General features: G+C 44.9%; 1 protein-coding gene across 3 annotated transcripts; it reads left to right on the forward strand.

Moving 5' to 3' along the window:
* The first annotated feature begins 4,348 nt into the window (after window positions 1-4,348).
* On the forward strand, window positions 4,349-12,314 carry LOC147885197 (phytochrome-interacting ankyrin-repeat protein 2-like). Of its 3 annotated transcripts, XR_015543573.1 has the most exons (4): window positions 4,349-5,083; window positions 10,640-10,811; window positions 10,940-11,691; window positions 11,869-12,305. XR_015543573.1 is itself a non-coding variant. In XM_087397858.1 (3 exons), the coding sequence occupies exons 1-3, from the start codon at window positions 4,928-4,930 to the stop codon at window positions 11,170-11,172; spliced, it is 561 nt and encodes a 186-aa protein (XP_087253984.1). In that variant the 5' UTR covers window positions 4,349-4,927; the 3' UTR covers window positions 11,173-12,307. The 3 variants fall into 3 exon arrangements, 2 of the variants coding, with proteins under 2 accessions (XP_087253984.1, XP_087253985.1); XM_087397858.1 differs by having other exon boundaries at window positions 10,940-12,307; XM_087397859.1 differs by lacking the exon at window positions 4,349-5,083 and adding an exon at window positions 5,665-5,724 and having other exon boundaries at window positions 10,940-12,314.
* The last annotated feature ends 1,360 nt before the right edge of the window (window positions 12,315-13,674 follow it).

The following is a 13,674-nucleotide window of genomic DNA, read 5'->3' on the forward strand; positions in this document are numbered from 1 at the left end:
ATTCCTTGTCAAGTCTAAGGACAGTAGTTCAACATATGAATGGCCAAGAAGAAGCCCTTTAGAAATGGTTGGACAAATTGCCTCTAAAGCTAATGAAATGCAATTAATAGAAGACTAGATGAAAAGCATACTCCAACAAAGGACAGAGGCATGGCATGACAAACACATCAAGAAAAAGAATGCATACTTGTGCTACTATACAATTCACCATTGGGAGCAATGGCACAAAGCCTCCATTGAGTATGGGTCAAAGAATTCCAAATAAAAAATTGATTTGACAATGGAGCCATCACCTTGGAATCCCTAGAAGGAGACTAATTGCCAAAATAAATGAATAAGATGAAGATCAAGTTGTTTTGCTCACAAGCACAATTTGTTGGGATAGAATTTGCCGAGCTAGCAATGATCTTGCAGCCCCGCAAAGGGGGTATTCGTGTGGTAGGATCCCGCACCCACCCAATGATGGTCCCTTCAGTTTTTCTCCACAAGTGTGGAGAAGTGGCTCTTAGACGCGATGATGCATTATGTGTATCAGACGAGTGGATGGGACTACAAGGGATGGATTTGAGGCTCGCCCATGGTGCTTCAGTGCACTTTCAGCTTGGCTTGTTCTGAGTGAGGCTAAGATCTGGCCTGGTAGTAGGAGTGATTTGCCTACCACCTGAGGTTGCACTCACTCAGTCTCATTACTGGATGCTCCAGTAGTGTGCCGATCTGTTTGGAGTAGACGTTTCTTTCATGATGTAATGGGCTTAGGTAGTTGGGATTGAGCCAATGGCGACTTTGGTACGACGATGCATGGAGATAGATTACTCCCCCTCCAAAACCCCTTCAAAGTCACAGAGATCTGGTTTCCTAGAAGAGGTCCCATCCTCATGAATTGGACTATTGTGAGTTGGAATGTGCAGGGGCTTCACAACCGTGCACATAATCATCCGCAATATCTGATTCTTTAACAAGAGCTACATTAGGCATTAGTAGGGCGGATAGTTGACTTTATCTTTATTCAAGAGCATATGTTATCAGCAGTGGATGTTGCATGTTGCTGCCATCTCCTCCCCTTTGAAGTCATAGAGATCTGGTTTCCTAGAGCAGGCTCCTGCACATAGGCGAGCCTTGTTCTCTTGCGCTCCATCCTCATGAGCTGGACTATTGTGAGTTGGAACGTGCATGGGCTTCATGACCGTGCACGTTGTCAGTCACACTATCGGATTCTTTGATAGGAGCTACAAAAGGCATTGGTAGGATGGACAATTTACTTTCTCTTAATTTAGGAGCATATGCTCTCAGCAGTGAACATTCCATGTTGCCACCATCTCCGAGCTCTAGAGGTTGGTCCCCCATAGTTGGCAGGAGAGGCGGAGTGTGCATTTCGGTCTCCTAGGTGGTGGCCTCAGAGGTCTTTGCTCAAGATGAGCTCATCCCAGGTTGAGAAGTTTGAATGCGTATTTGGGCATGAGAGGCCCGAATTGGTATCTTGAATGTGTACACACCGGTAGTATTTACCTGCTTTTTGGCGATGACTCATAATGTGCCTTCAAGAGGTTGACTCTTGGATTGTTGGGGTGACTTCAACAATCTAGAGTTTATGGAGGAAAAAGTGGGAGGAGCCTCTTTTGCAGAAATGCCAACTGTAGAGAGCAGCACTTGGGAGTAGTTCATTTTTGCGATCAGTGGTGGCAGTGTCCATGGTGAGAGCCAGAGTTTACTAGACTTCCCAGCAGCCTGCAATTCTCTTTTGAAAAAATTATATGTAGGGGACTGGGCATTACTTAGAGGTGGCTCTACCGACATTTTAGTGAGCACCACGATGTTGGATCACTCCCCAGCGGTACTTCATTTGGAGCAGCCTCACTGTGGACTTCCGCAAAATAGGATCTGCATATCAAACGGTCTCTTACAGGAGGTGGAGGTTCAATAGGCTATAGTGGAGATCTAGAGGTAGCCCAAGGAGGGACCTAGAGAGGGTTAGGTGGCATGGGTGGTAGAGGCAATTCAGGGGAGTAGCCAAGAGCTCCAGTCCCAAGCCCTTAGATAGAGACATGCTCTTCAGAAGTAAGGTGAGAGCACTTCATGTGACCTAACATCTATAGAGCGACTCAGTGAGCAGGCTCCAGGGTCCCTATGGCTCAAAGACCGCTTGGATTGTGCACGATTAGAGCTACAGGATATGGACGTCTATAGAGCTGAGTTATCGTACCACTCTTCTTGGGCCAAATGGGTCTAGCAGTTGAGGGAGTTCATCTAGACCACATGACTAGGGTTTGCAGGGATCCAGCTCCAGCGATTTCATGACTCATAGGGATAGATGCACATGGACCCGTAGGAGATCCTTGAGCCGACTACAGACTTCTACCGTTAGCTGTTTCAATCGAAGGAGGTGTCGACAACCCACGACTCTCCTAACTTGTTAGGCTTTATGGGAGCAAGTTCCTTTAGTAGTCACATAGAGCTTGAGTAGACAATTAGAGGCGCACTTCACTAATGAGGAGAGTTGGGAGGCCTTGTAGCCCCTACCAACCTAGAAGTGCCCCAAGACGGTTTGACATCCACCTTCTTTAGGTGCTTCTAGGAAAATCTTTACCCCTCTCAAGTTAGCTTTCCATGAGATCTTTGATTCAGGCTCCCTTCCACATTCTTTGGGCAGAGGTTGGATATGCCTGATCCTGAAGGGAGGGGATAGATTAGATATTCACCGATGGAGACCAATCGCCCTACTCGACATAGCTTACAAGATCTTGGCCAAGGTCTTGAGCCTACAGTTGAGACCCTAATTATTAAATATCATCCACGAGATGTGAACAGGTTTTGTTCAAGAATGCAGTATCCTGGACAACATCTTCACCTTCTAGGATGTAGCGGACTAGTCTAGGGAAGAGTCACAACCTCTCGCCATCCTTCTCTTGGATTTCAAGAAGGCGTATGACAAAGTAGAGTGGACTTTCTTTTGGAGGGCACCATGCAAACACTGGGCTTGTCAGAGAGATGGATTAGAGCAGTTTCAGCTCTTTATGCGGGCAGCTCTAGCCAAGTGATCATTAGGGGGCACACATGAGAGGCTTTTTCTCTTTCCCATTCGGTAAGATAAGGCTACCCTCTTGCCCCCTACCTCTTTCTTTTCGTAGCGGAGGCATTAGGCTACTTTTTGCATTCTTAGGCATTCGGACTCACAGGGATGAGGCTCCCAATCCGACACGTTGAGGAGCTTCTAGACTCTGAGTTTGAACATGATATAGCTCTGTATGTGGGGACTTCACCATCCAGTCTGGAAAGGGTCAGAGGAGCCATGTCCATTTTGAGGCTTTCGGAGCTTGCATAAACTGGACCAAATCTATTGGTTTCTTCACAGGAGCAGAGCAGGTACACGAGGTTCACTACTGGGGGGCTGATTTTGGCTTTCGGTGGATTCCGAGGGGAGAGATAGCAAGGTACTTGGGCTGCTAGGTTGGCATTGATATTTTGGCAGAGCAACAGTTCAGCTTAGGTCTAGAGAGTGTTCGACGCAAGCTCTTGTACTAAAGCTCAACCAAATTCTCACTAGCAGGTAGAGCATTGGAGGTTGACCCTCCTTGGTACATCGCCTCTAACTGGTGTTTCCATCGGGGTTACATGGGGTACTTGAGATGCTTGGTGTGGAACTTTATGTGGGAGGATCAGATGGGACGCGCAATACCAGAGCTAGAGTAGCGTGGCAAATAGTGATCATGCCACACGCATGGGGTGGAATGGGCATCATTGATCTTGAGATGTAGAGCAGAGTCCTGCAAGGCAAGTTGGTGGTACGAGGCCTCACCCCAAGGGCAAAATTCTTGGGAACACCCCTCGCATAAGAGGTTAGTGGTGGCAACAGCCTTACACGTGGATCTTATTGACCTCGGAGGGAGCAATATGACACGGGATTTAGACAAGTCTGCTCATGATTTAGATGCAACTATACACTACTCTGCAAACTACATGATGCTTCAGTTAGTTGTGTGTGTGTGGACTAGTGAGCTTGAGCCTTGCTTACAGACCATGTCGATTTTTCTAAGTGTATTCTCGTGGGTGATAGCACAGAGCTGGGAGCACCTTTTGCTGCATGGATGCTCCTCGTTGATCCTTGCAAAGTGGAGACGGACGGGAGTCCCTCAATTGAGACTTATTGGAAGTCGTGTTCGTGCCCCTAATAGGAGAGTAAGATTTTGCCCAAAAAAAAACACACTATTTATGCGTGTGGCAAGAATCCAAATCGTCCCCCAAATAAAAAAACACTATTTTTCCTAAGAGACCGGCGGTAGGCGGTCAACAGGTTGCGTGATGTTCCATTTAAGGAATAGGCTCTCCGTCTTTCCAAGCCCTAATAAGCGTAGCCTTTCATACACCTCTCTCTCTCTCTCTCTCTCTCTCTCTCGTCCTTCCATCCACGGACGCTTCGTTCATCCAGCTTTGCAGGGAAACTCCCAAAGCTCAAACAAAGCGCCCTCTCACGATGCTGATCATGATGCCTTCCTTCAATGCCCTCTGTCGCCGCTTTAGTATTTCTTGCTGGGATTCCGTCTTCCATAACTTGCGCGTTCTCGGTCCTGGCTTGTCTCCCCTTTGTTCCCAGCTCTCCCCGTAACAGTCCTCTCGTGATCCGCTCCATCCAGCATGTAAATCGGTTCCCACGTCTACAGAATTCGCAGCTCTAATTTGCGTCATTGTTGTACGTAGTATTTAAGAAAGATTATCGTTCTCGTCGTACAACGCACTTGTTAAAGCCTTTGGTTATTTGCCACGGCGAAAGGGTTGAATCGCACAATTTGGCATCGAATTTCTTTCTCTAAGAAGATTACGTAGATCAACCCTTCTACCAATAAATAGGTTCAGGAAGATTGGAGGGTTTGACGTTTTTTTGGAAGCACAAGAATTGGCTTGTAAATTAAACTTTGGCAAGCCAGAACAAAGGATGAGTTTGAAAGTGCAAATGTCGAGAGATTTGCGACCACCTTCATCACGACAGCGTCGCATCAATAGGCGTGATTCATTTGCGAAGAGTGATGGCAGAGATGATAGGGGTTGGACTCCCTTCCTTATTGCTGCGCGTATGGGCGACTTGGACGAGGTGAGTGAGTTGTGGCAAGTCCCACGCTCCCCCTTATTGTTGAGAGTAGCATGCTCAATCAAATCTTTTACTTGCTTACAACCACAGTTATTGTAGTCGTTTTACCTTATTTTGTATTGCATATGAGAAGCGGTGTCACGATTAGAATGTGCTGATCATGGTATCCAATGTTGAAGTGGAATTCACTTAGAAACAACGTTTGTTTTTTCTACTTTGGTTAACTATTTTTGTATAGGTACTAATTGATGCAGGTCTTAGGATTAATTTATTGGAAGTTCGGATTTCACCTTTATGCGCTGATGCCCTACGCAACAAGGGCAAAGCGCACCATGGGTTGGTTCATTCCATTATTTTTTGCAAGTGAGCCTCAAAGTTGGGGGAGGATTTTATGGCAATACAAAATCATGTCAAGGAAAGGCACTTGGAAGAAGACAATGTGAGGATGTTGCATTCAAGAAGGCAACAAATTGGGTAAAGGGCTTATTTGAGTTGGAGCTAGAGTCCATGCTATGAAAGGTGGCCTCGAGGACTTGATGATGATAGATAGAGAGAGAGGCGGACATAAACGAGGTATGACAAATTGAGAGGTGGCCTTGAGGACTTGATGATGATAGATAGAGAGAGAGGCGGACATGAACGAGGTATGACAAATTGAGAGAAAGAGAGAGAGAGAGAGAGAGAGAGAGAGAGAGAGAGAGAGACTATTATTAACTTAGTGATGCAAAAAAAATAAATATATATACATACATACAAACATATAAAGTTAATGTAGTGATACATTATTAATGCCAATATTCTCCCCATGTGTGAGCATAGGCCCGACTTTGTAGGAGCACTTGTTGCTCATTTTTCTATCTCCCTAGTGGGGTAGATTTTAAGTTTCTTGGGATCCTGTGTCTTGCCCATCTGTCCCTTTCCACCTGTAGCTCATGGGAGCTGGTCCTTATTTTGCATATTAAATGCCTTTGAAGATTCATATATTCCCCCCGTGCGAGTAAATTTTTGATTTCCTCTAAATCTTATGGGATATTAGCAGCGTGTATACCCTATCACTCCATCCATTTCTCCCCTCGTGCTGTGCAGTGGTCTTTGTAGCCTCCATTGCTATGGGTGGTATCTCGTGTACATCCATCTTCTTAGGCTTGTTGAGGTAGACCATGTATTGGCACAATGTTTACCCTTTGAGAGCTATCATTCCAGTCGTAGCTAGTAGGATGGGATAGGGTGTCCTTACCTTTGACTTGTAGTTCTCCTGAAGGCTGTAATAAGCTTTTTAATTTAGTGAACATGAAATTTTTTTTCCAAGAATAGTGAACATGATTCAAGTGGAGCTTGTAGTGTTACATGTGCTTGTATGGTTGTGCCATTGTGTGAGATTAGTATGATGTGCTTACTCGGCCTTTCGGGCTGAACTATTCTAGAATTCATCTTATTGCAAATTGCTCCTCTACACTAGAGTGATCTATGGTATATACATATATATAGGTACGTACGAACACATGTATGTATGTGTGTATGTATGCATTTACACACACACAGGGGACACACACACACACACACACCACACACACACTCACACATATATATGTATGCATGTGTGTGATCTACATTCATATACACATACATACACACGTCCATATATGTATGTGTATATATGTATGTACGAATGTATGTACATACATACATACATTCATGTATGTGCACGTGTAACGTACGTATATACGTTACACTTATTTATATACGTGTGTGTGTTTATATACATACATATGTATATGTATGTATGTATATATGTTGCACAAGCTTTGGCTATGATTTCACTTTCGGACTTCAAAAAGTACTTAGGACATTTTAGAAGCAATAATTAGGCTCGTAATGAGGCAAGAGTCTCATCTTTGAAAAAAGAGATTGATTTGAATGAAGGAGAATCAATGGCAGATCAAGTCACGAAGATTCAAGACGTGGATGAGAAACTTCTGAACATTGATGAGGTCATACAGGATACACAACAACGGCTGAAACCAGACTTCGATAAACAAAAGGGCAGTGATCTTCTTCTACTCAGTCATAAACTTCATAAATAGCCACAATGTAAGCTTTAGTCACTTAAATCACTCAGCACAACTTAGAAACAAGCTTCAACAACAACAAAGGTGAGGCTAGAATGCCCCTGTGCTCAATGAAAATAGTACACAGTGCACCCACTGGCCCCAAATGCCTTGGCGCCCCTTACGGTATTTATTTAATGCTTCTGAATGGAAATGCTTTACAACAAGGGTTCAACCCTGCACTGTTCCTCTCTGCAAATCCTCTACTTGTCTTTAAGGCATCTAATCCCAGTGCACCACTAGAATTCTCACTGGCAAGGCATACTCAGGCATTCACTTCTGATCTGACACAATTAGAGGCATTCAGGCATCCAAACCACTGGCAAACTGAGCTCAAGGCAGCCTCAAGGCTATCACATGCATCCACACTGTCCTTAGGCCTTCCACAGGATCACCCTTGCCTTTGGGTGCTTCCTAGAAACTGTTGGAGTCTTGAAAGGACTGCACATAACACGCATGCACTGCAAAAAGCTGCAAAGCAAGAAAGAACAAGGAAAAACCGAACGTGGAACCAACTCCCGCTGTCTATGGCAGAGGGGCGAGCTCGTTCCTTGCACCTATCCTCTGTCCAGGCTCCCCGCAGGGTGTAGGTGTCTTCTAGCAATCAGGAGAAGAGAGAAATGAAGGTAGAGAGTGGAGGGTGAACAAGAAAGAGCTGTAGAGAAAGATGGTTCACAGATCTGCCCCGAAATGATTGCCTTCGGATCTGTGCTTGAGTCCTTCTAAGAGAAGGTGCCAAAAGCAGCAGGGGAAGTTCCTCTTGCAGCTTGCACAGGTCCAAAACAGCTCCAGAAGCCACCACGCAGCCAAAAACATGTGTACAAAGGTCCAGCACAGCAAAAGACAACCCCGGGCACCTGCTTGAGGCAGCTGAACATGTCTGTATGGATTCCGTACAGTTCGTATGAAAATTTTCAAAAAGTTCAGAAATGACTTCTGGCACTTCCTAGAAGTGCGTAGTAGCCTTGGAACAGTCAAAACAGAGTTAAAACGGCTGAAAACAGGCTTGAAACAGCTCAAATAGCTGAAAAATTGCACAAGAACAACTGAAAACGTCCAACACCTCTGGGAGAGTGAGGGGAGAGAGATGGAAGGTGGGGGAAGGGCATGCATGCACATGCATGACAAATGGCATCTCCTCCTCGCCAATTGATTGAGGCATCCCGTGATGTTTAAACACATGAGACATAAAGAGTCTCGCCATCTGGTCTGCTGTAATTTTCTTTCCGATGGGAATGAAGTGGGCCTGCTTGCTGAATCTGCAAATAATGGTCCATATCCCATCATGTCCAGATGGTGTACGAGGAAGATCAAAGATAAAATCCATGGCAATGCTCTGCCAAGGTCGATTGGGAATAGGTAGAGGCTGCAGCAGTCCAGCCGGCTTCTGCCTGTCATATTTCACCTTTTGGCAGGTGATGCATGTCCTGACATATGCCTCGACATCTGTCCTCAATGATGGCCAAAAGAAATAGTGCTCCACAGCTTTGATGGTGGCATCAATGCCTCTGTGTCCTGCATAGGGTGGAGCATGACTCTCTGTCAACACTTTGGGCCTCAATTGTTTCGTTACACACAATCTGCCATGCATCATCTGAAATCCGTCTTTGAGAGTATAGTGCTCATGCCTTTGTCCATCAACTAACTGATCATAAATCCGTGAAAAATCAGCATCATTGGCATATTGATCCTTCATGGCATCAAGCTCATCATGATATGCAATGGTCACTACTGAAACTTGTGGCTTAACAGACACTGCATCTGGAGTGGGCTTGCGTGATAGTGCATCTGCAACAACATTCTTCTTCCCAGGCACACGCACAATTTGAAAATGAAACATAGAAAGAAAATTTGCCCACCTCATATGCTTCTCAGACAACTTTCTCTGAGTGAGAAAGTACCGCAGTGATTGATGATCGGTCTGAACATGAAAATCAGCACCCAAAAGATAATGCTTTTAGGTCGAAAGAGCATGTATGACAGCCAACATCTCTTTCTCATAGATGCCAAAATTCATTTCAGCATCTTGGAGCACTCTACTCTCGTATGCCACGACTCTTCCATCCTACATAAGTACCCCTACTACGCTGTTCCCACATGCATCTGCTTGGACAGCGAAGGGTTTGCGAAGATCTAGCAAAATAATCATAGGATCTGAGCAGAGTCGCTCCTTCAGTAGGTCAAAAGCTGCAATTTCTTTGGGACCCCATCTGAAAGTGACCCTTTTCTTCTGTAAGGCATGTAAAGGAGATGCAATCTTTGCAAAATACCAAATGAACCTCCTGTAGTACGAGCACAAGCCCAGAAAGCTACGTACTTCATGGATGTTCTTCAGGTGTGGCCAATTCCTGATGGCCTCTACCTTGGCAGGGTCCATCCTAACTCCATCCTTGGAAACAATGTGCCTGAGAAAATGGATCTCATGCATGAACCTCCTGTAGTACCAAATGAACCTCCTGTAGTACGAGCACAAGCCCATAAAGCTACGTACTTCATGGATGTTCTTCAGGTGTGGCCAATTCCTAGGGTCCATCCTAACTCCATCCTTGGAAACAATGTGCCTGAGAAAATGGATCTCATGCATGAAGAATTCACTTTTCTTGGCATTGATAAGCAGCTTATGCTTCCGTAGCTCCTCGAGAACAATTGCTAGGTGCTTCCTATGTTCAGCCTCATCCTGAGAGAACACGATGATATCAAGCACCAACAAAGGTTCGGTGCTCTCTAAAAATCTTGTCCATCATTCTGTTGAAGGTGGCAGGTGCATTAGTTAACCCAAATGGCATGACAAGAAACTTGTACAGACCAAATGTGGTACGAAATGCTGTTTTGTGAACATCCTCTGGCTGAATTCTGATCTGGTGATAACCACTCTTCATATCAATGCGGCTGAACATTCCAGACCCTTGTAACCTATCCAAAATATCATCTATCCGAGGTATAGGGAATCTGTTCTTAATGGTATCTTATTGAAGGCTCTATAGTCAATGCACATCCGCTAGGATCTATCCTTCTTCTGGACCAAGAGCACGGGTGAGCAGTAAGGTGAAGAGCTGGGCTGAATCAGCCCCTTCTCCAGCAGGTCCTTGACCTGGTTCATAATTTCCTCTTGCTGGGCTGCACTGACCCTGTAAGGAGGTCGGTTAGGAGGACTGCTACCAGGGATTATATCTATCGTGTGGTCTTCTGGCCTTTCAAGGGGCAACTCCTGTGGAAGTGAGTCAGAAAAACAGTTCCTAAACTGAAAAAGAAAATCTGTCCGCTGTTTTTCCAGCTTAGAAAAATGAGACTCTTCTTCTACTGACTTCTTTCTTGGCTGATCAACTTAGCTACTGTGGTGCTGTGCCCTCTTCAGTTGAGGATCCAAGCTCTAAACTTGAAATAGGGTGCATGGCGCAGTCAGCTTTGCACCATTAAACTACATTTGATTATCTTGTACTGGGGGCTGCAGGTTCGACGGCTACTTGATGAGGGATCAGATGTGAATGAAACTGCTTCAGGGCATAAAGATTCAGGTACAACAGCTCTACATCTTGCTGCCACAGGTGGGCATCTCGAAGTAATGGATGAGTTGTTGCAGCGGGGTGCCAATATTGATGCTCGGACAAGAGGTGGATGTGGATGTGAGTTAATGAGCTTCTTTGCTTCTATCTAGAATCTTTAAGCTTTTGCATGGTTCAACCATCAAAGAAGCAGATTGTCTGCTTTGAGTGTATTATCTTATGAGACTATGTCATTTTGCCTTACGCAGGGACGCCACTTCACAATGCTGCCAAAGAGAGGAACAAAAGAGCTATTCGATTTCTTATCGAGAATGGTGCATTTCTACCTCCTGATATTGCAGATGGGCGATTCAATCCTCCTCTTCATTATTGTGCAGGTCTGGAATGGGCTTACAAGGCGTTGGAGAAATGCATGAAGAAACAAGCCTTCAGTGATAATAGTTCTGAGGAGGAAACCTTGTCCCAGGATTGGGTTTCTTGAGTTTCCCATTATGTTATATGCTGACAAGAAGATAATTTGATTGTATGGTACTTTGTGTCTTGGAGACATGTTTTATAGACAGGTTGTCTCTTAGAAAGAGATGGGAGGTTTTTAAAAATTACAAAACGAAATCCATTGATCACATATAAGGTTGGTGTTTTCACAGGACAGGAACCTTTGTATACGTAACACTGGGTTTTAATTTGTTAGCCTTTCTTTTGCTCTGCGTGTCTGTTAGTGTGTGCGCTTGTTACAATGCCTGCCATAGATAGTAGTGCTTGCTGTAGCACCTGTATGCATCAGAAAGGAACTCTCTTTAAACATCACTCAATCAGTATACTGTAGATGAGACCACAAAACAGTAGATATGCAGAAGGTACAACGAAACAAAGAATGCCAAAACAACTGAGTCGATTTATCCAGAGACGTTGGAAAAAGCAGCTTAAGGTGAGCACAAGACTTCCAGCAGATGCTGGTGCCAAGGACGGATGTCAGAAGAAAGGGCAGACTGATACTGAGGTATGGGCTTCTGCGTAGCTCAATGAGGGCTTCAGTGGGATTCCCAATATGGGCCCTTTTAAAGGCTGGAGGGCTAGGGTTCAGGCTGACCTGAACCTGACTTAGGGCAGCTGACCAGGTCTGTAATGTCCTCACCAAGCCATACTGACCGGATTTTCTGGTCGGTTGTCCTTGCAGGCTGTTCTGAGCATTCAGATTGGTTGTCTTCAGCCATGACGTGACACACGGCCCTCTGGCCACCTGCAATCAGTCTGCTGCAGATTCCTTCTGCCACTATGCTCGGATTGGTTGTCTACAGCCATGACATGACACACGGCCCTCTGGCCACCTGCAATCAGTCTGCTGCAGATTCTTTCTGCCACTATGCAAATATCTTTGCATGCTGCCTTCTATGCTTAAATTATAACACTTACATACTTGAATCACAAAAGGGGGGAACAATTTGGTCTCTGGCAAAGGAAGTGTGAAATGGGTGAAGAGAGGCATACGGGTGATAATGTGAGCAGATCCTTTCATGCTGCCAATGCTCCCTTTCCCTATTGGTTAAATAAAGTTTTAATCTAGTAACCAAAGGACGAAGCGGGGAACAATGTCGGGAAGGAGTTCCCTTGCATAGTCACCATCTACATTGTGCAGCACTAAATCTGAGAATCTATAATCTCCTGTTATGACTATTCAAGCTGAAATTTCCTTTTAATCTGTAAGACTTGCATCACGCGTAATGAAAAGCTTTCACGATAGCTTTCCTTTCAAAAGCTTTTAAAATCTATTTCCAGAGCTTTTTCTACGTCTCAGCTATTTTTCTCCCTTCCCAATGAAACCTTCTCCCTCTACCAAGAAGAAGAAACCTAAAGACACCACAAAAACTTCTGAAACCAAGAAAAGATAACCACTCATGCATCGGAGGTGTCTTCTTTTCACCCTGATTCTTCGAGCAAAGATCTGCTCTGATGCCACCAGTCTGATTATTCATTAAGCCATGTTCTAGGAACTGGTCCAGAGTGCATAATTTGGGAACTCACTACCCTATCATAGAAGAGACGTAGGGCTCGACCCTAGGTCAGCAAAACTCTGCGTCCCAAGAAAAGATAACCACTCACTCATCGGAGGTGTCTTCCTTTCACCCAGATTCTTCCAGCAAAGATCTGCTCTGATGCCACTAAAATAACTCTACTCTTAGTCTGATTATTCATTGAGCCATGTTCTAGGAACTGGTCCAGAGTGCATAATTTGGGAACTCACTACCCTATCATAGAGACATAGGGCTCGACCCTAGGTCAGTAACACTTGCGTCCCATTCCATGGAAGCCCTGTCCACCAACCTATCTGGCTAGGTACTCCCATGCCTCTAGTACGGAATCATGTCCACGTGTTGATTGGTCTCCCAAACTCCGAGTCCCCTAAGCCAATATATGTGCATGTGAGTGCATGTATACATGTGTAGTACATACATACATGTTTGTGTCACTAAAAAAAAAAGTGTAAATACATTTGTATATATACATACGGACACACATATATGGATGTACGCATATATACATATAGATGTATAAATACACATGCACACATACATATACACGCGTGCACACTTTAGAAATGGGATAACCCCCTTGGGTGCCCCCTTTCGGCTTGTGGATAATGGTTTATGAAGAGCTCTTGGTGCGGCGTGAGACGTGTACTACAAGGGAGAAATCCCATAATTCTAATTACACTATCGGTGGCCTTGCATGTAAGGCCTTGAATGAAGACCACCTCATATCCTTGGGTACCCTTTTAGGGTGTTGAGGAGGCTACACGGCTATGGGTGGTTTGGGGCACGTACTTGGCCACGTGGTGCCTTTTGGAGCTTCTACATGGTATTAGAGCAAGAACCTATGGATTGTGTGGTTGTCACGTGGTAGACACGTGATAGTTGTTTGGCTTCTATTGTGGTCTTACATCCGGTTTGTTGCGGGAGGTGGCAATAGATGCGGATTGTTGGAC

Source organism: Dipteris shenzhenensis, chromosome 26, assembly GCF_047967505.1.
Source record: "Dipteris shenzhenensis isolate YYH24624 ecotype China chromosome 26, Dip_SZ_1.0, whole genome shotgun sequence".
Classification (NCBI taxonomy): Eukaryota; Viridiplantae; Streptophyta; class Polypodiopsida; order Gleicheniales; family Dipteridaceae; genus Dipteris; species Dipteris shenzhenensis.